At 40.4% G+C, this 26252-nt stretch overlaps 3 protein-coding genes across 12 annotated transcripts; 1 reads left to right on the forward strand and 2 right to left on the reverse strand.

Annotated features, from left to right (window-relative positions):
- Window positions 1-20177, forward strand: LOC136433488 (E3 ubiquitin-protein ligase FANCL-like). Its single transcript, XM_066425753.1, has 18 exons — window positions 1-234; window positions 350-410; window positions 615-707; window positions 1132-1239; window positions 13826-13978; window positions 14510-14568; window positions 14801-14861; window positions 15087-15143; window positions 15387-15478; window positions 15767-15863; window positions 16073-16141; window positions 16333-16483; window positions 16740-16823; window positions 17076-17121; window positions 17368-17449; window positions 17791-17907; window positions 18111-18182; window positions 18408-20177. Exons 2-18 carry the CDS (start codon window positions 357-359, stop codon window positions 18438-18440), a joined length of 1428 nt encoding a protein of 475 aa, XP_066281850.1. The 5' UTR covers window positions 1-234; window positions 350-356; the 3' UTR covers window positions 18441-20177.
- Window positions 6688-13063, reverse strand: LOC136433491 (GTP cyclohydrolase 1-like). Of its 2 annotated transcripts, none has more exons than XM_066425765.1 (6): window positions 12557-13063; window positions 11010-11119; window positions 10100-10155; window positions 9751-9782; window positions 9407-9491; window positions 6688-8647 (listed from the first exon to the last, which is right to left on the reverse strand). In XM_066425765.1, exons 1-6 carry the CDS (start codon window positions 12951-12953, stop codon window positions 8521-8523), a joined length of 807 nt encoding a protein of 268 aa, XP_066281862.1. In that variant the 5' UTR covers window positions 12954-13063; the 3' UTR covers window positions 6688-8520. The 2 variants fall into 2 exon arrangements, with proteins under 2 accessions (XP_066281862.1, XP_066281861.1); XM_066425764.1 differs by lacking the exon at window positions 11010-11119 and adding an exon at window positions 11600-11709.
- LOC136433487 (serine/threonine-protein kinase VRK1-like) lies at window positions 18925-26168 on the reverse strand. 9 transcript variants are annotated; one of them, XM_066425744.1, is made up of 14 exons: window positions 26018-26168; window positions 25326-25504; window positions 24120-24175; window positions 23738-23807; window positions 23293-23486; window positions 22961-23059; window positions 22575-22707; window positions 22168-22288; window positions 22004-22062; window positions 21600-21775; window positions 20852-21092; window positions 20429-20506; window positions 20256-20312; window positions 18925-19791 (listed from the first exon to the last, which is right to left on the reverse strand). In XM_066425744.1, exons 2-14 carry the CDS (start codon window positions 25480-25482, stop codon window positions 19691-19693), a joined length of 1542 nt encoding a protein of 513 aa, XP_066281841.1. In that variant the 5' UTR covers window positions 25483-25504; window positions 26018-26168; the 3' UTR covers window positions 18925-19690. The 9 variants fall into 9 exon arrangements, with proteins under 9 accessions (XP_066281841.1, XP_066281840.1, XP_066281839.1 ...); XM_066425743.1 differs by having other exon boundaries at window positions 18925-19788; window positions 20429-20509; window positions 26018-26167; XM_066425742.1 differs by having other exon boundaries at window positions 20429-20509; window positions 26018-26167.
- Window positions 26169-26252: the final 84 nt, after the last annotated feature.

The raw sequence follows: 26252 nt of genomic DNA on the forward strand, positions 1-26252 counted from the left end.
CAAAGTCTGAACTTCCGGATGAGTTCCAGTACAAATGGAGCGGCCTTCGGACAGGTGACTTACAATGGACATCCGGCCTATTTCATGTAGATGCCTCTCATCTCACATGGAACCTCACCGGACATCAATTAAAGTAACCACCCTTCACACCTAGCCTATAAAAGCCGAGAAAGCACCCCGATATTCAGTCCGTACTTGACTAGATAAGACAAAGTATCTCCAAGCGTGCAAAAGGTGAGGCCGCCACACTTGTTTTATCTCGTCGTCATATCATTTGCTTGAGACCTTGTTTGTCACCTTTTGTATCGCTGAGAAATTGTGTTACTGACTTTTACCACTCTTCCCTCAGATTCAAGATGAAGTCCCTTCTTGTGTATGGATTCCTCGTGTTCTGCCGGGCTCTGACAATGGTGAGTTTACTTAATTTATTTTCAAGAAGGAATTCATTGTTAAAAATTGTACTAACAGTAGCTAAACCGCATACAGACGAGCAACGTTAGAACATCTATATGGACTTCATAGGTCTGCTGGTGGCTGTAAAACACTTTTCCCCATGTAATGTCATGGCCAGGCTACACAGCGTGTTCATTGGTCTTCATTTGTTCCTTCCACAGGCCATGCCCCCGCCAATCTTCGACCCGAACCCGCCTCCATCGCCTTTCGACCCTTTTGAAGACGAGACCGACGAGTCATTTCTTGCTTCACCGGTAAGTGACTGTGTAAATTAAGAGGCCAAAACGATCAGCAATCAAAAGATGGCAATTTCGCACTGAAAATACTTGATAACTGTTGAGTGCAGAACGGTCATTGGTCATGTTGTTGTCAGTTTTACGGTATAGACATGTTTGCTTGACGATTTTTTTCTGTGTCTACTACGTAGCCTAGGATCCAGTCGAGCTTTTTTTTTGTTAAAGAAAAAGTCCTATGTGTAACTTTTCTTATCTGAATTCGTTTTTGTAAACAAACATCAATCCACGCCAGGATTGAAACATTGGGTTTATTGACTGTACCAAGTGGGTTATATGTAGACCACCTTGCCTGTTCTTGGTCCACATAGCCACCGAATCTTTTCAGGAATTATTCTTGCCAGCAACATAAATGTTTGACAGGAACCGTATTCTGGATTTCCAGATCGAACCCGGAACCCTTCAAGCTGACATCCTCACCCAGCAAGAGATCTTCAGAGTCTCCCAGAGCAGCGTGTCCGATGACGTCACTGTGCTGATGGATGCTAAAAGGGTGAGTTTTAGTTCTACCGTTATAACTCTGTCATATTTAACAAGGGTAGATGAATAGATCCAGCTTAATGGGAACTGTCACTTAGCCGAATTATTCGTGGGAGAAAATTCACTCCTTTAAGCGCAGCAAAAGATCTCTTTTCTAGTACATGTAGTATCTTCTGTGACCACTAATGCAATAACGCCCCCTTCCTTACCTCAGGGAATTACAGTGTACAAGGACGACACCCAGCAGGTGTGTCTCCTCAGCAACCTGTACGAAAACCTGATGCCGACCGACTCTGCTGACGTCCGTGACTGGAAAATTAAGGTACAAAACTTCACAGCTGATTCTGATATAACTTTCCTATATGGTTATCAAACCTGAACAACTTAATGAAGAAGGAAGAAATTTGCTAGTAACGTTAAAGTTTGCGCTCAAGGCAACCAACGTCTCCGCGAAGCGTGTGTTACTGATAGCTGGCGCTTGGACAGTTCCACTAGGCGGCAATCACTGAGCGACCGTTGGCTGACCAAAATTGGATATGTGAACCTTGATTTTATAATTGGAATATGATGCATGATGCAAAGGTATGACTTAAAAGACAATAAAACACACGAAACGTAAAAAAGTTCGTTCTTTTGCAACTGTCTATAAAATATTTGTACCTCATCACCTTTTTGTCATAGTTGCTGATGGATGGAGAAGAAGAAGCCGACTTTCTGGACAGCTTGGACGAGAGCGAACGGCAGCGTTATGTCGTCATGACTGTCCTGGGGAACGTCAGCGAGGAGACCGCGGAGGCACTTGGGGACGAGATCGGTGAGCTGTGCGGTGACTACCCCGGGCTGGAGATCGCCCCTGCATATGGCAACACACAGGGTCGCGAGAGGCGTAGTTTACCCAAGGAGGATGATGATGATTCATTCACAGTTCCAATTGTTGTAGGTATTGTTGTCGGCTGAAAGGAGATACACGCCAATGATACCGGGTTTCATTTCAGTGATCTTCTGTGAAAGACGTTTCAAATTTAGCAACGTCTCCTTAGTTTCCTGCAAATCGTTTTCTATAGTTGTAGGACATTGATTAAAACATGAACACAAAGGAAAACAACAAAATTGACGAAAGGGTAATGAAAAACACATATAAACCATCGTCTTTCACATTCCAAGTGCAATACGATCAACACTTTTCTGCTAACTTTTTAACGGAACTAAAAAAAATTCTTGACGTTTAGTAGATCGAAACTAACATAGGTTGAGATGGGCATCAGTTGTCATTTATTTTACAATTGTTCTTAATTTCTTAGTGCTGGATTGTGACTTCAACTCAATTATTTCGAGTTTACGGTGTACAAACTTGTTGATTGTGTTCTTGACATGACATGACTATGAATAAAGAGGTCAATTGAATACTTCTATCAATTTCGTTATCTTTCTTTTGATGTATTGGTTTTATATTTGGTATGTCAGTAGGTTTTGACAAAAGGTGATTTTTGGCCCCCTGGCGGCTTTCCCAGGTACTGAAGAGGAAATCCCGGCTTTGACATTTCGTGTTCTGAACACGCTATGCTTCTAAAGAAACATCGGGGCCTTATGACCCACTGGCCTACCCTTTCCCGGCCTTGGGTTATTATTAAATCCAACTATTCGTCTCAATCGCTGTCTTATGTCGCGTTTACTGACTTCGTTCTAAACTGTATTCGACGTCTCAGGTAACATGTGGTGTGGTCGATCTATTGTATTGATGTTTTCATGATTCAAAGTCAAAGAGGGTGTGTAGTTTATAACAGATACATTGTTAGTCAGCCATATCCTACATGACCACGCCCCCTTGAGAATATGGCATGGGGCTTGGGTTATCAGGGGGCACGACAGTTGTGATTTCACCTTGTATACAATATATATATAATGCTCTATCTAAATAGCAGGACAGCAACGTTATGCACGATGAGAACTGGACAACAGCGCCAAAAAATCGTATCGACAGGAACATCATTTCAAAAAGTTCGTATCATCCTGTCAATAATGCCAAAAATCGTATTCACAGGAATACCTTGTTAGTATCCTTGACTCCCTTGTAATGTAGCGTTTTACTACTTTGGCTTTTCTGCCAGAAGTATCGTATCCATCATTTAATCAATTATATTCAATTTCATTTGTTTATTTAGCCAGCGGACACATATCTTATAGCGATTTCATTCACGGAAACCCTCTGCGTTTCTGTACAGTAGATAAGATCTTAAGAAATGACAACAAATGACGTTGACCACAATTGCAGTACTATTCAATCAAAGCACAAGTGGTGACCCCTCAGTAACGATACATAGAAGTCGACAATACACGTAGTTACATTTGTTGTATATTAGTCGTCTTGATCCCGTAGCTGTTCAAAATACATCCCAGTTGTTAATGTCTAAGACCACAATCCCCAGCTTGACCAAAGAAAAATAACAAAGTCTTTTTATAAGTGCTGTTTGTACCTTATACAATAACAGAGTCAAAAAATAAGGGAATTCACATGTCTTTGAGCGAATGGGAACACCTAGCCACAATGATTAACACAGATACAACACGTAAAACTCTTCGTAGATTCCGAGTTTGCAAGCAAGTTCGTCGATATCCTTGAACTCAAGAATCATCTCACGAATGCAGGGCTACTCTCCGTCTTTCTCTTCCTGGTTCATGAAGCTCATCACCGTTGTATCAAACCAAGCTCTTCAGGAACTCTTCGTAGTTGATCTATAGCGGAGGAACAGAACAATGTTTAGTGACTTTACATTGAGCACGTGTCCATCACTATCTCAGCAAGACATTTAAGTTTGAAAACTTCGGACGAGGTATCAAAGTCCATTTTAATGCTAATATAAGTTGCAATATTTCAAAAAAACATTACTGTACTTCGGTTCTTTAAAAGTCATCTGTCGAGAAAGCAGCATAGATTAATCTGCCCTAATTGTTCAGTGTCCAGGTTTTAAAAGATGACATCCACCTTTCGATGGTAAGGGGAGCGTGTATCATCAAGTTTAGGAGTCTAACCTTGCCATCTTCACTAATGTCATATTTCTCCATCATGGACTCCAGCTCTGTGTCGCTCAGCTTCTGGCCCATTTCGGACATGGCCTGACGAATTTCATCCTTAGTGATGAACCCGCTTCCATCCTGTAATTCGGGAAAATATTTCAGGTGACGAATACCAAGTTACATCTTGACTTACGCCAAATGACAGCTAACTCAAGCAATAACTTTACTATCTTGATATGTGAATTACATTTTGACTTGTTTGACAGTCTTTCAGACTACAAAATGCACGAAACAAACTCGACGTTCATATTGACCTAATCATCCCATACCACTACCTTACGTTCCAACAAGTTTTTGGACCGGGTTATTGACAATTCAAAACTAAACGCCGTTACCTTGTCAAAAACTTGAAATATTCAAGCGGTGAATCCAGCGATCTATTCTTGTCCATCATGGTCAGGAATTCCTCGACGCTCACGGCTCCATCCCCGCTGCTGTCAATAGACTTTACCCAATCACGGTACTTCTGCAGAGGATGATATCATGTTGAGATCAATACTGGCTAACTAGTGAAAATTCCATCTAAGGTGACACAAAATTCACGACCATTTTCATTCCATAAGTTCCCGGTCCTATATGACTGTTAAGACTATACGAAATACGGTCATTAAGTTGACACACGCGTATAACTCGGGAAACAGGTGTGATGTGTGAAGGCTTTGCACATACTGTACCTTTACTTTCGTTTGTGATACAATAAGCACATTTACACAGATTTATGGAGCTATATCTTGTGATATATTGATATTGGTCTGATCGCAAAGTCGCAGACAATATGCTATTTTTTTTAAAACAGACATTTCGGTAGGGGGGGGGGGGTAATAGTAGTGGCCGCGATTTCTTACGGCCTAAACCTCTGCTTGGAGAATAGACAATACCTGCTTCTCTTCTTCAGTTTGATAGACACCCATAGCATCCCTGAAGTCGATGATCTCCTGAGCTGTGACAGTACCGCTGCCATCCTTGTCATTCAGCAAAAATTGATTAATCTGGTCGATTTCTTCTTTTGTCAGTTGCCGGGTTGCCGTTGCTCCACTGAGGTCAAAGGAACTATAATGAAGGTTTGTTTGAGAAATACATGTATGAAAATATCGATGTATCTTAACTAGAAACACTCCTTCTTAAAACCAAGGCAGTAACGTCGTTAACGCTCAACACAAACGGGCGCTGACCTGCCTACTACCTGCTGTAAGGGTAACGTTACCAACAAAATGGCATTCTACCACAACCCATACCCAAGACCACTATTGCAGTAGAATAGGAACATACCGTCTTCCCTTCAGATGACGAGCTAAGAAACACTTTTCTGACTGAACTCAGATATTTCTGGAGAGAGCGAGCGCACACCTACTCAGCCTGTGCGGTTTGGTACGGATGAAACAGTGAACGATAATCAAACATATGGTATTTGACAGAAAAACCGGATCAACTACAAAAGAGAGGCTTCCTAGTACTCCTTATGTAAATTGTGCAGGTTGCTCATCTAGTAGTTAGAGCTTTTATTGCATTTGCCATTTTGTCAGATTTTCCCCAAATTCCTGTATTGTGAAGTTAAAGGTGACAAGAATTCATGCCAATTGCACTCGGGATATTCTAAAGCAATGTGCTTTATTGGGTGAGTTATCATCTGCGTGTCTTAATGCCCTAAGGCAACTTGTTTTGGAACTGTTAGAATCTTCAAAAGAGGATAACCGAAGAAAGGAACAACGGCTCTTCATGATATGGGGTGTGTAGGTAGTTTGATTACACATAGCAGAACATGGCCTCTCGACCTTCCCCCAACCATGGTTGGGCGTGACTCGGGAGCTACGGTCGGCTGTGGACGGTAGATCTGGAATGGGTTGGCTGGTGGTTGGGTGTGAGTCATTAGTGGTCAGGGTGTGTTCGGGAATCAAATTTTAATCAACCTAAAACTGGTCAGAAAGCTCCCGTTTTATCGCCAAAATTGGTTGGCTGGTGATCGGGAGCCATGTTCGGCTATGCGTAACCGGGGCTTTAGACAAAGATGTACACAGAGGGCCTGCCCTTCCCACTAATCCTCGGCGACGGGGAATGAGCCAGAGAGAGAGAGAGAGACACAACTAAATGCAAATCATACAAAAAAGGTCAACTTTATAATTGAGAAAGGTCTATCATATCAGTGTTTTCAGTGTATCTTTTGTCCTGGGCATGCTATTGTCTGGATGTTTGGGTGGTAGATAGCTTTGACATCATAACAAAGTGGTATAGGTTTGGGGCTTTTTTGTTAAAATCTTTCAAAGAGGATAACTGAAGAAAGGAACAGATTTCAATCATTTTGGGCATGTGGGTACCTTAGACAGAGATGTACAGAATTAAACGCAAAATATGCAAATTTGAAACCCAATGAAAGTAATGTGACTCATGCTACATTTTGATGTTTCATTTATTTTCTCCCATACACAAAATGTGTGCAACCATACTTTTCAGTAAGTGGTTATAGTAGTGTGTTCTACAAAACAGAAATTATATTATTGACACCATTCCTGTTTCTTGGAACATTACTGATAAGTCACCATGAAAACAATCTAGTATAAATAACAATTTCAAAATGTTATTGAGAATAAGACTCATGAATGATTAGCTACATTTTAGTTCTACTCTTAAGGAAAGGCATGTTACTGGTAATGTTTGTTTTGGACAGTTTTCAGTTGAGGCAATACATAGCTCAGCTTTAATTCATATAAAGTCTTTGAGTCATGCATGATTTGCAAGCAAGTAAAAAACCCTCTTAAAACAATTACCATTCTACTCATACCCATCACCACAACTTTCTGTCAGGAAAATCAATGGCAAAGCTGATCCCATCCAATAATGGCACAACATCTACAGTACAGTGTACTTGACATTGCATGATTGCATCAACAACGGAACATAGTCAAACTATTTTATCTATTTAATTAACTACATATCATGTGTTGCCATTGACACCTTACTGATACCTGTGTTAGAACAGCAATACACTACTCAATTATCAAGAATTTATGACAGTCATCGCTATACAATTACCTCTCAAAGTTTCAAGGCAATCCAATCTAATCCAATTCACTTTGTTGGGCAGCTTTCAGCTCTTAAAATACTGAGTTAACTTTGCATCAATTCAACAGATTTAAAATCACACATTTACATCTTCAACTCATGTTACATGTACTACAACAGAAAACATGCAAATTCCAATGATAGCCACCACCTCAAGTAGTGTTACAGTGTCCCACCTAACAAAATATACCTACAATAAATACTGAAACAAAAACTGGTACCAGATGATATTGCACCCTTTTCAACACTAAGGTAGAGAAAATATATGGTCCCTCATGAATAACATGATATATTGAAAACTCATCTTGTGAGAGCCTTGATTCATTGAGACATGGTTTCATTATGGGGTACATTTTCTGTTCTTTCAGTTTGTAATAATCATGTCTGCATTTTCTTATCCTGCTCTATTGGCACATTGTGCATTCATGTGTTGTGTGTTTTTCTGCTTTCTCAAACAGAAACAGGAATTAGAGATGCAGTAAACAAAAATGGAAGAGCAGGTACAACTGCACAGATTAGTAAAATACATGACTTTGTATGTTCCACAAAAATCACACCCCAGCACAAGTATACTTGCTAAAAGAAACACATGGATTATGATGGATAGCTTTCATGGCTATCAAATCACAAAGCTTGTTTTCTTGTCATGATTGTTGACATTTCTATCTTACCTAAGCTCTGGTCAAAACAAAATCTGGCTTTACAGTTTCTCCTGATTTTGCTTTGTAATTCTTACATTTCAGTTTTACCATGCTAATCTCTTCTATGAAATGGCACTTCCCACAAGGTTTTAACTTAACTCTTAATGGGCATTTCAACTGACAGCATATACTCACAAGAAACCTCTAGGTGGGATTAAAACCCTGAGCAGCACAGCAACAGACCACATTTTTATTTCCTTCTTGGTATGAAACAACTCAAGGACCTAATGAATTAAATCAAGTGGGATAATTAAACTATGTTGACAGTTTGACAGTTGGCAACACCATTCAAGGTCCAACTGTTCCTTCATGAAATATTTTATATATAACATGATATCTTTTGTTAAAAGAGAACTGTTGAGGGATAACATTTTTGTGAGGGAAAAAGTGTAGAGAAGAGAGTCAGTTGCAAACAGAGGTCACAGAAATATAACTATCAAGCCAACTTCTTGTCATCCTTCTCATCCCCTTGCCAATGTCAAGAACTCTTCCCTTGTCTTGGGATCCTCTCGAAACACTCCCAGCATGCAACTGGTGACAGTCTTGCTGTTGAGCTTCTGTACTCCTCGCATCACCATACACATGTGCCTGGAGAGGACATGAAGGATGCAGGTTATGACAACGTGTAGAGGAATCATCAAGATAAGAAGCTCATGTCTTGAGCTTTTCACAGGAAAATAGGGATTCTACCTGAAAAGGCTGAAATGTAAGCAAAGCCAGTACAGACTGACTGTCATATTTTGTTACATGTGGCTGATGATGCAAATCTGAACTAACAACCCTTTAATTTTGCAATCCTACAGCCTGTCAGTTTGGAGCTTCTACTACAAATTTTGTGGAAAGATGCTGCGTTTGTCAGCAGCATATCTGCCCCATCAGGGTGAAGAGGTTACCTGTCAGACAACAAGCCTCCAAGGCATGACCTTTGCCCTAGCATGTCAACACAGGCAGATCTCTGTGATGATGTGGTGCATTATCAAACATTTCCACCAGGGAAGGCATGCAAGCTGAATGCTACATGTTTCCACAAAAGGGGACAGTTAAAGTTAAAGTCCTTCCCGCACCAGACACTTTCATTTGACAATTGCCATTGTTGTGTCTCTCATGAAGTAAGAAAACACCAACTGTAAGGCGGCGCCCATCTTTGTTTCGGCAGCCCTGGGTCACACAACTTTGTGCAAGTCACTAAAGCAGCAGGCTAGTCCACTGGTAGTGGTGTGTGTTTAACTACCATACTCTTTCCCACCAGGCCATTCAAAAGGGGACAGAGTTACTTTTATTTCATATTGAGGAACATAATGTAATTACCAAATCTAGATCTGTGTGATTTAAGACTTGGACACTTACGTTGCTTCACATACAACTGCCACTCCTGCGGGCTGAATGGCTTCACTCAGGGCCAGGGCTATCTGCTTGGTCAGCCTCTCCTGAACTGCAAAGTACATGGGACAAGAGGTGCTTCAATGTACAGTCAACACAGAAACATGTCAATGTGTACAACACTGATCGATGACATTTCATTGCCAAAACCACCACACTACCAGTAATACAATATTTCATTTGACAATTGCCATTGTTGTGTCTCTCATGAAGTAAGATTCGGAAAATGAAGAAATTGCATCTTAAAAGATTCCAAAGAAGGGGAGTGTTTCAGTCCTAAGTTATGTGTACAAACTTCCAAAGCAGCCTACCTTGCAACCTCCTACTGTACATCTCTACTATTCTGAAAGGAATAAACAAAACAGATATGATTATCACAAACTGCCTTCAATCCCTGTGGTATAATAAATTTGCCTTTTTAACAGCAGCACAAATTAATACAATGGGCTTAAGTGTTTGTGTGAGTCTCACCCATTACTCTCTTTTGGTGAACTTTTTGAAAACAGATCAATATGCTTGAATACAATATCATTGTGCAATGACTGGGTAATGCTCACTCTCATGATGAGCTGTATATTTTGGTAACCTTTCATCTGTGCAGGGTTGTTTTGATAAATCATTTTGTTGCTGAATCTATCAGGTTCCAAGTCTCAGACCTACCTGGCTATTTTACTAAGTCCAAGCACCTTTTTGTTTGGTAGATATCCCACAGAAATCTGTAAGACAAAGACATTGAGTTGAAATGCACACAACTGGCTCGGTATTCAGTATAAGTACACATTGACATCTGCTAGCTGATGCAGTGCCCTCCTTCAAAACGTATTCATCACCATGGATCATAGTAAAAGAAGGACCACAAATATCAGCAGAACTGAAATGTTGTGTGCATAGGTTTTTTTCATGAGTAACTTATAGAATGCTAATCTTGATAACTACCAAGAAAGTGCAATATGTGTAGATGTCACACTGGAGCCAATTTCTTCCACTGTCACAATATCACACTTGTTGTCAGGGTTAAACTTGGGCACCGTAACATCCTTGAAAGTCATGTATTGCCTTTGAGCAATGGTACGGCTAGAAGGTCTTAACAGGTGTTTTGATGCAAGGACTCAAGTATACAGACCCTATGACATAGCTCTCAGCCATGGAATACAGTACAATGCTAACAGAACATAAAAGAGGGAAGGCCCATGTATTTCTAAACCATAAAGTCTCATGTTTTTGTTGTCCATTAGGTAAGTACACATTACCATCTGACATTACCTCCTTCAAATGCACTTAACTACCTGTCCAAACGTTGCCTGTCCAAGAATTTCCTGTGCTTTAATACTTTGATACAACAAATCCTTGGTTACAGTGAGGTCATGTGGAAAGGCTACAAATGCAGCCCGATCTACATTCACAGACGACATGTTTCCGCCTATCCCTAAAACAATATTACCTTGCATTTTGTTTTAGGAGACAGATACGCCTAATGCACCCTTACTGCCAGCACCAGAGTTAGCTTTGATCACCTCCATCCCCACAGAAAAAATGAAAAGAAATCTCCATCCCATAGGAACAGCCATACCTTGCCAATAAATGGAACCAGATGATGCTCACATAAAGAGAACAACTCAATATCACGCACTATCACCATCTCATCACAGCCCTCATCAAATATTGCATCAGACACTACCTCTGAAAATTAACACAAGCAGCATTTTACAAACAAGCAAGCAAAGCAGCAGCTGAACAGCCTTCTTCTATAAATGATGCTTCACTCTTGTTGGTCTTAAGCCTGATCTAATCAAAACTGAAAAATTGGCCTATACAAAATAGTCATAATGACCACCAAACTCATTTTTGTTCTTTCACATCTTCTTCTTTGACTTTGGAATTGACTTTGGCATTCTACGACATAAGTATTCATTTCCCAAAATAATTTTTTGCATTTTTTTCTAATTTTGCAGTTTTATTTTATTTTTTATTTTGATTTACAGTATGGCCGAAAACTTTTTTTGTTGGAAACAGACAAACATTTATGCGAATGTCATCCATATAATCAAATCAACATGGCCTTAGAGGTAAAATCACACAGTAATTTAAAAAAAAGTGAAGCACCAAAATTTAAGGCTGTTCAGGTATATGCAGCGGATGTCATCATATGTTACAAAGTACCTTTCCAGTGAATGGCACCAAATGATGTTCACACATGGAAAACATCTCTATGTCCCTCACTATCACCATTTCATCAGTGTCTTCATCGAACACGGCATCATTCAGAATTCCTGCAAGGCACAGATGGCATCAAACATACTCAAAGTAAGAGAATCAAATGCTTTTATAACTAAGATGTCTTATTCCAAACTACAGCTGTACACATCAACAACTTGCTTTCCCTTTCTTGAGTCCATGGGAGACAACCCTCCATAAAGTAACTATGGTGCTAGCCGTGGCGACTAACGAAGGGTGTTCTTGCAATATCAAGCAAAAACACCCTTCGTTAGTCGCCACTGCTACTATGGTGTCTGCGGTTTGGCTAAGGTGTTCGATACCCTCTTTACTACCGACATGTCCAATTTTAGACAAATCCATCAAAAGGATCTTGATTTAGAGGTGTGAAGACCAATTCTGTTGCAGAAATAAAAAGTTTGTCTGCAAGTCACCTTCAAATTTTGCTATTTCCCAGACAAATGTGAAAAATTGTTGCTACCAAATAACATTTATCATTCAATATTTACGGATGATTACTGAATATTGTTTTCGATATTACATCCAACAGTTGCCCAAATGCACAAAATCAGAGGCAAGTCAAGTGGTTTTCAAGGGGCCTATAGACTAAAGTTCATGTAGGGCAACAATTATGATGTATCAGCCCAGTGTCACATGATGACCAAGAACATTGTACACAAGTCGTGCCTTGCAATGGCCAACTTGTGATCAAGTTGGTCTTTAAAAAAAGAAATAAAAACCTTCTTGTTGTGACACACCCCTAGGAGCCAGTTTACTGGGTAAAAATTCCGGCTGGTTCTCATGGAATGTATTACTTGTTACTTAACTTCTCACGGGTTACGTAAGAGCAAGGACATTATAATGTCCTTAGTAATTAAGGGGAATGTATGATCTGTGTCTAACCTTGGAGGTCCTCCTGGTAGCCCTTGGTGAAAAACATGAGCGCTTTGGCCGCTCTGCTGGGTGTTTTTAAGAGCCCCTGTCGGCCCGGTTCTTCCCCGACGCTGCTGAGAATGGTGTGGTAAGCCGCTTCCATATCAGGGAGGGCTCGGTTCATCTCGTCCACAGACCGCGTTCGCTCCACGATGTCGATGTCTCGTGACGACTGGACCCTGGTGAGCGGCGGCCTCCCTCTGCGAGTCCGCCCCCCGCCGCCATCCTGGGACTCCTCGGTGTTGTCGTCTTGGCCGAGAGGTTTCCTCCCGGGATCGGTGTGCGCTCTGACGCGGCTTTTCAGCGAGGCGACGTCGTCCAAGAACGTCTCATCTGAATCAGGGGTCGGGCCGTTGACGATCGACATATTTTCGTACCCGAACAGAGTGTTTGACAGTGCAGAAAGAAGGGAAAGACGCGAGTGTTTGTTGTCTTGTGCAGTGAGCCTCAGGATTTTATCTGCGATGGTTAACCTTTGACCAGGCTTGACGTCATGAGCCACGCCTACAAAGTAAAGTCCATTCGGGTGGTAAGATATCGTATAATTATTTCTCTTTTTTTACAGTAAAGCAGGAAAAGTGTTTGTAAAATGTTGTAAACTGTGATAAAATATATATCATGTCTTGATAAAATGAAAATCTTATGAATTTAAACTATCTAACATGGAAATACTTATAATTAATTCTACCAATCTTACCACTGAAGCTTTGGTTGAGTCCAATACTCGTGGCGCGAAAAAAACGTGCTGACCCTATGCAAGGGCACAGGATGTCAACACGAAAGCAACTCGTCGACGTGCATGGATTGCAGTGATTCAGATCGCGCAATTATCTGGTGCGGTGTAATTTCTACATCCCACGATCTTCTGAAAACCTCCTGTGGGACTCGAGGTTGTGGTTTTCACGTCAGAACGGACGTCAGAAAACGCCAGTGCGTGTCGCTGGGGCCATCTCCTGGCTGATATGATTGACTTTGATTGCGAGAAAATTGCTCTAGGTTAGAATGAAACACTTGAGATAGAGAACTGGTAGGGAATGTGAGGGGAGGAAAGCGTTTGAAGGATCATTTCCATCAGCTCCACACTTGCATTCGTACACTGCAATATTAATACACTTGGGCAAAGTTCAGTCAAAATGTCAAACCATCAGCTATTTTATAACTTCTGTGACTCGCTTTAATATGCAAAAAGTATATTATAGGCTCACAAAAAGCACTTTACTCTATTTTTGTACCCTGCAGGTGGATTACGGACTTGATAGACTGAGAGCCCGCCTTGCAGGGAGTTGTACCACAGAGATGCTGTCTGGACCAGGGAGACCTGCATCAGTCTGCCCCATGCTGCTGCCACAGAACACTCAGGGCACTCTCTATGATGGCTTCATCACTGCTGGGGTGGGTTACTGACCTTACTGCCAAGCCCCTGACCCAATACCCAACCATTATAACACTCCCAACCTTTCCCAGACCATGGTTGGTTGGGAGTCAGTTGAGAGCAAGTTTGGCCGTGTTTGGCTGTTGGCCTGCGAGGTTTGCTACAGGGTCAGCTGCGACAGCCGCATGTTTCAAAATGTTTAAAACATTCGGGAGTGGGCGGGAGGTCTGGAATAGGTTGTGAAATGGTTGGGTACTGGTTGGGAGTATGTTATGTACTGGTTGTCACATAGTCGGCATGAAAGATAGGTGCGGTCTAAAACTGGACAGACTGCTCCCAACCCCCCGCCAACCTTGGTTGGGTAGTGGGGCAGGGTCGAGAGAAGGTCCTGAATGTGTGACGGGTTTACTGGGCTATCCTTGGAACTGGCCATCAGGAGTTTGGAGGGTGAAAAGTAATTACATGTAGTACAAATGTTTCCTGTGTGCTCATAGTTGGCTCTTTAGTATTGTGGTGGACATTAACCAGTACAACAATTGTGTGTACTTCAGGGAAAGGAGTATCGACTGAGGATTCAGTTGCCACCATCCAGAGAGCTGAATAGAGCTAGGTACCAATTCTTATTGAATACATGTAATTATGGAACTAAGTGGATAGGAGTGTGCATCAACTGTATCCACTCAGTCCAAATTATAGCAGATAAAGCTAATCAAGCTAAGAAAATTAAGTAGAGGTTGTTACTGGTCTTTCATACTATATTTCCAGTTGCAGACAGTAACACTATTCACTCACTTTATTGATAAACTGAATGTCATTAATACTAGTATTACTACTTATTACAGAATAGACTGCGACTGGAGACTCCAGCTTGTACTTCAAGACAAGCAGGATATATTCAAACAGGTGGGTTTTTAAAACATTGTCCCACAGGTAAACCTTCTATCGAACTTGTCACTTGAGGAATGGTATTGACTAGACTAAGTGTATTTCCTTCCAAGATTTTACATTTCCTGAATTTCTATGATCTCTATCTCCAGGATGCCATGTAAAACACAGAATAGTTTTTTACTGTATGAAAAGTGTATATAGATCTACTTATAAGCAGACAAATTTTCACATTCCTTCCAGAGATTGGAGCAGAGTTCTGACCTGACTACTTTCCTGGTGGAGTTACAGAACCTACTGGTATGTGGAAATACTGTACATTCTGTTCCTAAAGATTGAATTGTCAGGAAGGCAAATTAACAGTTCTTGGATGTGTGGAATTTTCTGCATTACATTTAGCCTCATGTTGTATTATCTATTTTTTAACATGAAAAAACATTTACGCATCATTCTTTGAGTTTACCGGTTCATGAAGGTTATCTTAGAGAGCTGCGTAAAGGTTTCTGTACTTTTCCTTGTCCTCACTTTTTGATTTTCTTGCAGGAACAGACGTCATCCCAGCAGTCATCTGTGGGCCCCCCTCCCCAGTATTTCACCCAGCTGGTTCAGGAGATAGACAAGCTGGGGTGGGACAGGTGATCAACATCTCTGCACTGTTTCAGACATATGACAACTATGAGCAGACAAACACAACTAGCAATTCTGTCTCTGCCTTACTCAATATTTGCAACTCAGGAGGAATTTTAGGTTGACAGCGCTTTACCCAGGTTTGCTGTTGAAAGAATGTTGTCTCAAAAATCCAGAGTTGATTAAGCATATACTTGTAGGTCTGCACTCTGGATCCACCTCAGGTTTAGCACTTCTAGTCTAAATTGGATAATCGGTAATGAAGATGATTATGAAGCTCTGACACTGTTATCCAGGCTGGTGTACATCGACCCAAGCTTCAGAAGCCTACAGGTGCAGTGCAGAGATGCCTGCCAGAGGGAGCACATTCTCACCATCAACCTCCACAACCAGGTAGGTTACATCAAGCTTTGAATATGCACATATGAAGCTACAGTAATTATTCCTATAACTTGTAGTTAGGTTTGCCTCAATGTAGAATTTGATTTATGAAAAATGAAATGCTTTTGGTATGAACATTGAAAGTCATCCCAGTTGCGGGGAAAAGATTATAAACTTTATATCTTGATTACATGATTAACTTAATCATTTTTCTGTATCAGTATCCACAAATGACCCCTACCTGCACAGCTGACCTACCAGCCAAGGTCAACTTCAAGTGGTCCCAACAGGTTTGTACATCATTGCATAATACTTAAGTTTTAATCTTAAGGAATAAATGATGTAAACATTTTAAAATGTTTTCTGTGATACATAAACATGTATTACAAATGCCATAAGGTACACAAAGTATGATTTAGGACATTGATAATCCATATGTTTGTATTATCCCCACATCTTGGCTTGTGCTTGTGTGCTTCAGGACAGCCTGCAGGGAGTTCTACTCCAGTTTGAGAAAGCGCTGGCCCAGTACCAGGACTTCTGGAATATCATGGAGGAGCTGGACAAAAGCACCTGGGTCTTGGAACCAGAGAAACCCTCCTACAAGGACACAGTCAGGAGGATAACTTTGGGTGCGATACTGTGATTTTGTACTGTATGTTGTCTTACATGGTTGTTGTTGTTCACCTTGCAGTGCTTAGAGGCACATAGTTTCCTTGCTGTTTCTGTACCAGGGTTCCTTTTTTACAGGGAGGGGTTGCTAGCCCTTCCCCTTGTCTTACGGCTCCTTGTGGTATGGCCAATATATACTTGTAGATGTGGACCTTTGAATTCCCAATGTATGTGCCTCGCTAGAATTGTGACAGATGTGTCACTTCTTAACCACAGGAAACAATGCCTCGGTGCAGATCACTGTTGACCCAGCCCACCCCAGGATGCTGCCTGAGTGCAGGTTTCTGGGTGCTGACCACGGTAGGCTCCTCTCTCCTTTTTAAACATGAATTCCATTGTAAAACAAAATAAAGCATGCACATACTCGGTAGTTGACTGTAGTTATGAATATAACGAGTTCATTTGAATAAAGAATATCATACAGTGACTGTTGTGGACAGAGAGAATCCGTCATACTCCCTTTGTTCGCTATGACTTAAACTGCTTTAGGATACAAGTTTTTTTTAAATTTTCATTTGAAGTAAGATGTAACACAGATACTCTGTTTTACAGTGATCAACCCAATAAAGCAGAGTCTGAATGCCAACCTACACTGCTGGTAGGTGAATACCATTACATGTGTATATTGAACCTTTGTTGTACCTAGCATACATCCATGGGAAGACTGGGCAAGTAACAAGGCATGCACATCACCATTGGTAGTGTTTTGTACAAAATGTTTGATAGAGTGGTTGTCAATTTCATGCATAAAATCAGTTGTACAGGTGATGGAATCATGTTTTCAGTGGTTTTATATCATAGAACATGGTCATCTGATGGTGTGCCCACTTTCCTCTGTATACAGGGACCCAGGACAGACTCTATTACCCAACCTCCAGAATGTTCTAGGAGTGGACTTCCCCTCCCCAGCAAACTCCAGCAAAGAGGTGAGTATTGACAAAACACTTATGGTATCTTTTCATTCTTTCAATGCATCCTGGCAGAGATGTACTACTACTATATGGCCTCCTTCATCCTTCAGTCAATATTGACCATTGTAAAATCTTAATTGATATCAGCTTTACAGATTCGGCTATGGTTAAACAGTCCTGGGTAAGCGAGAATGACAGTCTCACATAGGGCGCATCTGTAAGCTGACACAGATGTACAGTATGAAAAATAGCATATAACTGGTCAAGCTAAAGCAATAATGGAATCCTGAAAGGTACTAAAGAGACAGATTTGTCTATGTAAATACCGAGCTGTTTTCATTGACTTGTGTTCCCAGGACTTTAACATGGCCTGTAGTATCTGCTATGCCTACCGTCTGGGGGAGGAGATACCTGATAAGGCATGTGATGACCCAAGATGCAGCAGGCCGTTCCATGCCACCTGTCTTATTGAGGTGTGGTATTACAGCTTTTTGATTATTATGGGATACCAGCATGTGCAAGAAGTCTTACAGGCTGTTCGTTTTACATTGTATATCTTAAGGAGTATTTCATGCATGGTATCATTTTAAAATTTGTTTTATTAAATTGTGTTCTCTAGTCACACCAATCTACAAGTATGAGTATTGTCATCAAAGTAGTTTTGTTTCTGTTCCAGTGGTTGAGGGCACTGCCATCAACTAGGATGAGTTTTAATGTCATCTTTGGAGAGTGCCCTTACTGTAGTAAGGTAGGTTAATGCATCCTTCTAGTTTTCAAATACTGTATTTTAATTCTTTTATTAATGATTCATAAATAAAGTTATAGACAACACTAAAGACTAACCAGATAAATGCTTCTAAGTTAAAGTATAAAAATACTTGTTTCTGCTTGAGCTTAAAAGATACAGTAAAGGTGGAAGTATCAACTACAATGCAATATATTTGAAACTCAATACACTGTATTGTCTTTACAGCCTATCACAGTGAAGATGACTGGAGCCAGATAGCAGAACACACAGATAGCAGCTGCAGTTGTTTATACCAGCCTACATCATTGTCCTGTACGCTGGCCACGCTGGCCTCATCACTCCCTTTTGTAGCTGGTGGAGGGAATTTACCAAACTTGCCAACAATGGAAGGGAATCCTGCCAATTCAACTTTGTCATTTTCTGACCCTGTTAAACAAGAAGGGTCAAACAAGCAGTGGTTGCTGTTTCTCCAGGTCAAATTTACCACAAGCTACCACTCAAGTGAAACTGTGTTGTCCAATTACAAATTGTTAATGTTATATTTCAAATCTCTATGTACTATCATCTCAAGGCTACAGTACATTTTGTATTTCTACGTAATATTTTAAGTTGCAGAGAGCTACCAGGTTAAATTTTCATGGCAAATCATGTCAAGAAATAATTGGTTAGATGTTATTTCGGCAACAAAGCTGTATTTGTGTCAGAGTTTGTCCTCCTAAAACACATTGTACAAGGAAGGTGCTAACAGTTTAAACACTTTTATTTAGACTACATACAAGCAAGAGGTATGGCTCCTACTTTCTTCTATTTATATATATTTTTGGAATGTCTATTACATAACAATACAATTCTTATGCCATGTTTGATTCACATAGACCACTATCTAAAATCCTAACAGAGTGTTACAACATAGACAAAGGCTATTAGCCTCTATTTGGTGACAAAATTTGCTTGTGTTGTACAAAAGAGTGTAAATATACTGTTCAACAGTCTACCTACATGTGCATAACACTTAGAACACAATACTTAAATGCTTGAAAGTCAAAGTTCACAAGTGTTACAAATCTTAACAAATGTTACAAATTAGTGATCCACATTCTACTGTTACAGTGTTAGCATATCCAACTGATCTATGGGCATTGTGCTGTCTTTAAACTTATTAAATTAAAGACACATTGTAGGGCAACATATCACCAACTATTTGTTGTAGGCCCTTGTTGAAAGCTGACAAATTGTAACATTTAGTCTTTATTGCTGGTCCTTACAGATGTGTAATTAGTTGGACATACTGATCATGATCACCAGGTCCATCTATGTAAGAATGCCTAACATGAAGTCATAAATATTGTACAAATCTGTTTTGCCATTACTTATTTTAATGAACATATACAGTATCTTTATAAGCTGTTGTGTATAAAGCCACCTATCACTTCTTCATTGATACAAAAAGCTAGTCAGGTATTTGAACCAATATAGGCACTTATTGTAATCATGTATAGACTGATTCCTCATGTTCCATTGGACAGTCTTCCTCTGGTCATGAGGCCTGGGGAAGTCTGTGTGGCAATGGTGCTCAAGGCACGGGCTTTCCTACCTCGCTTTGCAGCTGCTGGAACAAAACAAAATTAAGATAGTATGTTAAAATGATGAGGAATGATATCATGAATGATTGTATCAAACTTAAGTGAGGCCACACCAATTTAATTTCTTGGTTAACAGATTTTTATTTTAATTTAGCAAAAAAAATCATTAAAACAGAAGGCTGGGGTGAAAACCGATACTGTGCACCAAAGTAAAAACATTCCTCTGAGATTCTGTTTTCATGTTGTTTTTCCAATCTAGCATTTAAGAAATTTTTTATTTTATTCAGAAAATAAATTGGTGTGGCTTGAGGGTACATGAACGAGTCAAAAGTTTATACATCTACTTTCATACAGTCTACTACAAGTAATACCAAAGTGACATTGTTAGTAAAAACGACTGAAAAAACATGAACATTTGTATTTCTCATTTGTACTCTTTGGTTGTCAGTGGCCATTTTACAACAGAAACATTCAACTAAATCAGTGATACCTGGTTTGGGCTTGGGAGACTTAGATGCTGGTGACTTTGCTTTCCTTGATTTTGTTGCTAATAAAGATCATAAATATAGAAATCAAAGTTGAGTAATAACAGAAATGTGTGAGAAAAGTTTCATTTCCACCAGTATTTCAATCACTTTTTTTGACAGTGCAATTCCAGCTCACCTTTGCCCCTGGCAGTTTTGGGTTTTGGTGGAGAATCTGAGTCTGAATCATCTGGTGACTTTGCTTTTCTTGCTTTTGCTGCTAATAAAGGTCATAAAAAAGACGTTAAGGTTGTTACACTTCTGTACGTTTGGGAACGCATTGTGATGTCATTCCCTGTGACTGTATATATATGTACTTTGCGTTTGGGAACGCATCTATAAGCAGCGACACCTGTGCTGCATTGCAATGTGAACCAGTCAGAATTGCCTTGAAGAAGGTGACAGATGGTCACCGAAACGTCAGTTAAAGAAATCTCTTGGTTGTGTAAAAAAGAGTCTTTTTATTCAGTTAAGGTTGAGTAACAATTATAGAAAACTGTGAGCAAACTTTTCATTTCCACCTACGTCAATCCCTCAATTTGACAGTGCAACTCCAGCTTACCTTTGGCCTTTGCAGCTTTGGGTTTTGGAGAAGGAGACTCTGAGTCTGAATCAACATAAACCCTCTTTGCTACTTTCTTTCTTGGTGCTGCTTTCTTCTTAGGGGGTGAAGAGACGTCTGACTCATCAGATTTCCTCTTTACTGCTTTCTTTTTTGGAGGTGCTCTCTTCTTAGGGGATGCAGATCGGCCTCTTAGTGGACTCTGAACCTCCTCATCTGTGCTAGATTTGACTTGTCCCTTCTGAAAAACAAAACCATTTCACATTTCAGCATAAAACCAAATTACCAATTCTACTACAGATGGTGACTCTTCCTTAACTGTTCCAGATGATTCTTTAAAAGGAACAAGATGAGACAAACACTTTAAAAGCATTTTGGCCACATTCTACATTACATCTAAACTGTGCATTTACTTTATGCAAGAAAAACCTGAATCAACGGCACAAACAGTTTCCATAAAACGTTTGTGCCGTTGGAAAGTTTATTTTAATGAACATATACAGTATCTTTATAAGCTGTTGTGTATAAAGCCACCTATCACTTCTTCATTGATACAAAAAGCTAGTCAGGTATTTGGAAAGTTATGGAACGTTATGGAAAGTTGTGCAAAGTTTGAGTTGGGGTGTCTTTTACCTGCCTTCAAACTGTAACATTCTTGTTTTGTTCCAGTTGTAGAAAAGAAAGACTAATTTACACAAAAGTTCTGCTGTAGTTCACCACAAATGCCTACTAGTTAGTTTATACCCACCTTGCTGGACTTTGGTTTTGCAGAAAGAAAGTCAAATTTCCCATCATCCTTCCAGCCAGCCTTCTTCAAGGCAGCTGTGAACAGGCCTCGGAGATAGTTATAGTCTGGTCTCTCCTGGTACCTGCTGGAGTTCACCACTAGACCACTGGTGTACTCAAGGTACTTCCGCAACTCATCTGTAACAATACAAGCCAAGTCAATGTATGCATACTTCTGTATGTGACTTAAACATGCTGAAGATGTGCTTCCTAACACAGGCATGTTTATAAGATTGAGCCAAACTTTATGTCTTCCAAGACAAAAATGATTTGGCACCTCCAAACTTTAATCTATGCAGCAAAAGAAGTTGCTATTTTATATGCTATTTTTAGGACAATGAAACTTGATACAATGTAGTTGTTCACCTGGGCAGTCCCCCTTGGGAAAACAGGCCTTCAGCAAAGATGGAATGTTCTTCAAATATCTGGAGAGCAAAGAAAGCAGATTTAGTCAAATGTAAAGCTTGGTCTAACAAGAATGTCAATAAAGAAGGGAGTCTAACACATGACTGAGGAATCTAGTTTCTTACTTCATCTTCTGGTCCCTGAGATAGTCACAGTTGGTGAGGTTGTCCTCCCAAGGCAACTGTCCACGGAGCCATTGTAGCAGCACATAACCAAGGATCTCAATATCTCCTCTTCTAGCCGCGGCTGCCGTGAGGAAAAAAACTATCAACTTAGTGTTTTAAACACTCAAATCTAATGAATAATTTCTAATGGTTATTATCTAATGGTGTAAATATAAAACCCAACACACTTATCAAGAAGAGTAGGGTATTGAGTCACAGTGTGCTTGGCCAAAAAAATGTGAGCCATGGGGAGGCTGCATTGCACGAATAGCCCTGAGATTATACTCAAGGTTCCTTCAGAGACGTGGATCACATTTTGTATCATACATGTCAGGATGTTATCATAGTTTTTCCAAATATGGACTTACGGACACCCTTGTGTGCGTCTGAGCTGGTAAACTCTGGAGTCCCGTCGTGTGCCTTCCGTGGGTCCTCCTTGTAATCACGGTGACCACTGTCTGGCAGGTAGCGATATGCAAGTCCATAGTCAACCAGGTAAACCTGTGGGTTCAAATTAGGGTTTTAACTCCAGTATATTACAGGTTGGTAGAGGTACCTTCCAGCATTGCATGTAAGTTGGTAGAGGTTCATGGAAAGATTTTCAGTGAAAAACAGGACTCCTTTCTGTGGGATGCTACTTCTCCATTATTACGAAAGTCTGTACAGGAGCAAAAATCTACTGGATGAATTGGTGAATTGGATGAATCTGACATAACAATACCCTTTTGGCAATAATCAAGATGTTCTTTCTCACCTGATCTTGTGTATCTTTGGTGAATCCCATTAAGAGGTTTGAGCCCTTGATGTCAGCATGAACAAACTGGTGGTCATGCAAGTATTCCAGGGTGTTTAACTGCAGGGCATAAAAGATTGTTAGTGGTCACCTAGAAAAGACAAGCACAGAGGACGAACAAAGTCTTGACAGATACAACTATTCTAAGGTTTAACTTGCTTACTAGTATGTATATCATCTGTATCATCCTTTATCTAGGACAGATACTCTGGTATCATCTAAATGATGTGTTCTTTTTTATTTCAACGATTCAACCACATTCCACACAGCACAAACACAATTTGATGTTTTACCAGTCGTATGGCTAAAATGGCCACATCCCTCCTAGTGAAGACCTTCCCTGCTGCCTCGAACATCTTGTGCAGGTTCTCCCCAAACCTCTCCATCACCATGAACCTGAGTCGGGTCTTCCCCTCGTGGGAACCTGACCCGATGTACCTCGGCACGCCAAGGTGTTTCATCTTCTTAGCTTTCATCCAATCTTTGACTGAACAGCACAAACAAATGCAAAAACAGATTTTAAAACAAAAAACAAAAGCAGTTCCAATAAGTTGTTTCATACATCACACATCATGAAGTGGTAACAAAGACAGCAACAAACACAAGCACTGAAACGAAAGCAGTATCACCTATATAGCTAAACCTATATGAGTACTTTGATTTAAGTCTTTAAAGTAAGATGGAGAAAATGTGCAAATGCTTCCCCTATATTTCAAACATATTCCCTCACATACTTACTCATGTCTTGCTTCGCTGTCCTAAGGTAGAAGTTTATCTCAGAGAACAGAGGCCCATTGTCATGTGGTTCCTGAAAAATATAAATTACATAAAAATGTATTGGTATGACGTCTAAGGCATGAAACTGAAAGGTCTTATCAACACCCGGTCTAACTCTAAGACTCGGAACACAAGGAGGAGGAACTTCTATGTACATGTCATATAAAGGTTCATGGTATTATAGCCATAGAAAGTCGGATCATCCTGTCACGATTTCAATGGAGTGGTTTACTTCATCATCAGCCAAACAGCTACTTCAGGTTAAGGGAGGATGTTACCCTAGATCTACTTTCACTCAACCCCATGCTTATCAGTTAGGGATAAGAATGTACTAAGTACTCACAATTTTGATGACATACTCTGCATTTGGCCCAACTGAGTCAGGGCCATTTGGAGATGCTGTAACAAAAGTGTAAGATCAACCATTTCCTGTTACAATCTGCATAATGACAAGTTTCCACAGGAATACATAATTATATGAAACTTATAATTATATACATCATGTATATGTAATCGTATACTATCTCTATAGGGCGTATTCATATGACGTCATCACCCTTGCCCTCCGTGGGCGGCCATTTTGGGGTCCATCCCTGCAGCGAAGTTTCTCGGTGTCCGGCGGTCTCTAAATTTCCAAGGAATGCGAAGTCGTCTGATCGCTGTTTTATTATGCGAAGAGTCTCCAGCCTCACATCCTTTTCGCTACAAAGATTCAATTTCACCTACTGGAAATGACCCATTATCGACGAGCGAGGAAAGGTTTTCCTCAGCCTACAAACACGGCCGCTAAATAGTGCCGGCAAAGTCCATTGATTTTGTCTTGAGTTGGTTCTGGAAATGACTGTTTACAGAGTACGCATAAAATCAGTTCACAGCATACAAGTGTTCCCAGGCCTGCAGCCACGTATTACAGTGTCTTGATAAAACAGAGTGTCGTGAGAAATTTAGTTGACAAGGAGTATGTTATGATCGGGAAAGTTCGACGTTGAAAGACCCTCAGTTTATGAACGTATCTCAAGCAACGACTACATGGTGCCGCGACTGTATTACACAACGGGCCCGTAATTTGCTTTTCGACCAGATACAAAGGTTTCCATACACACACGTTGATTCTCAAGCTTCAACTATTTAGATCTGCTGTTCGCATGTCACAAATCCGTTAGTACCTTCGTATGTTCCCGCACCTACACGAGAAACGCAAAACCAATCTTACTGTTTCCCAATCAGTGTGTGCTTTATCAGTCCCAATCCAACAACCGACCATGAGGCAAAACACCATGATTATGAGACAAAACGTTTTGAAGGGAAATAGTGAATGGCGTAGAAAACATCTGCCATTTCTACGGAGAGTTCCATAGGGCTCCACTATCAAGTGGACCCCAAAATGGCCGACAGTGCTCGTTGCTAGGGGGAGGGTCACGTGACTGAATACGCCCTATACAAGAATTCCTCTCTACTTTAACATCTATCTTTCACTCAGTGTCTTTCAAAACTTAGCAAAAAGACAAGCTCTCACAAAGATTATCACATGAAGGAACCGGTTCAATACCTGCATACAGAAGTCCGAATCCTCCCTGTCCTACAGCCGCTCCCACCTTCCACTGCCTCTTCATGCTGTCAGTCAGCACCTCTCCAGGCTTTAACGGGTCGGGAAGTTTGTGCTTAGGTGGAGCTCTCTTCTTTACTTGCTTTTTTACAGGTGGCATTCTTATATTCCCCTGCTCAGACCTGTTTTTGTACATGGGAACCAAGTATCATAAAACCAAGGAGATGTACTGGAACAAAAATATGTCAAAGCCTTTACACCTATAGTAATGTCTGCAAATAAATCAGATATTACTGACATGTCGACAACAAGACATTCCAACGGCATAGAAATTCATTAATTTTGTTATACGTTTTAAAACACAAAAAAGATGCATTAATGAATCATTTAATTCATTCATAGATTCATTCATTCAGATCCATTATAATTCACCAGCAAAAATGTGAGTTTTTTCGCATTTATGGTTACCATGGCAAATATACAAATGTAACGGCTGGATTAGCAGAAATGACAAAAAAAAAATTGAAATTTGAACGTTATGCACGATTATGAATGACCTCCTCGCCATTTTCTGAAACCGGAAGTGGCAGGAACAAACTGTCAACTGAACTTGAAAAACTTGTTCAGGGCCATGTACGTTGAGTAGACCTCTTGAGGCATGCAACATGAGAGGGAAGTCAAAATCTCGACTATACCTTAGTAAGACCAAGTCTGTTGTCACGCCTTCCAAATGTTGCGCAGATATAGAAATATCGCGACAGAAATCACAACAGAACTCAAAAACTCTTCCTGTTCGTACACAGAACCGACTCAAAATGGCCGCCCAAAGGAACGTCTAGATCAATTTTGTGTCGTGTATTTCTATTGGCTATCGCGGAAAGTTCGGCCAATGAGAAAATAGCTATCTTGCTTCGTCGGAAAGGTTAAGAT

This window comes from Branchiostoma lanceolatum, chromosome 4, assembly GCF_035083965.1.
Source record: "Branchiostoma lanceolatum isolate klBraLanc5 chromosome 4, klBraLanc5.hap2, whole genome shotgun sequence".
NCBI classification, from domain to species: domain Eukaryota; kingdom Metazoa; phylum Chordata; class Leptocardii; order Amphioxiformes; family Branchiostomatidae; genus Branchiostoma; species Branchiostoma lanceolatum.

Coding starts and splice junctions, on each gene's coding strand:
- LOC136433488 (XM_066425753.1), top strand. CDS start 357: ATGAAGTCCCTTCTTGTGTATGGATTCCTCGTGTTCTGCCGGGCTCTG. Junction 13,979..14,509: donor ATGGCTTCATCACTGCTGGG/GTGGGTTACTGA, acceptor TGTGTACTTCAG/GGAAAGGAGTATCGACTGAG. Junction 15,144..15,386: donor TGGAGTTACAGAACCTACTG/GTATGTGGAAAT, acceptor ATTTTCTTGCAG/GAACAGACGTCATCCCAGCA.
- LOC136433487 (XM_066425742.1), bottom strand. CDS start 25,482: ATGCCACCTGTAAAAAAGCAAGTAAAGAAGAGAGCTCCACCTAAGCAC. Junction 21,776..22,003: donor TCCCAAGGGGGACTGCCCAG/GTGAACAACTAC, acceptor GTATTGTTACAG/ATGAGTTGCGGAAGTACCTT. Junction 20,313..20,428: donor CAAAACTGCCAGGGGCAAAG/GTGAGCTGGAAT, acceptor GATCTTTATTAG/CAACAAAATCAAGGAAAGCA.
- LOC136433491 (XM_066425765.1), bottom strand. CDS start 12,953: ATGTCGATCGTCAACGGCCCGACCCCTGATTCAGATGAGACGTTCTTG. Junction 9,492..9,750: donor GTACAGTAGGAGGTTGCAAG/GTAGGCTGCTTT, acceptor TGTACTTTGCAG/TTCAGGAGAGGCTGACCAAG. Junction 8,648..9,406: donor GCAGTTGTATGTGAAGCAAC/GTAAGTGTCCAA, acceptor TGTCCTCTCCAG/GCACATGTGTATGGTGATGC.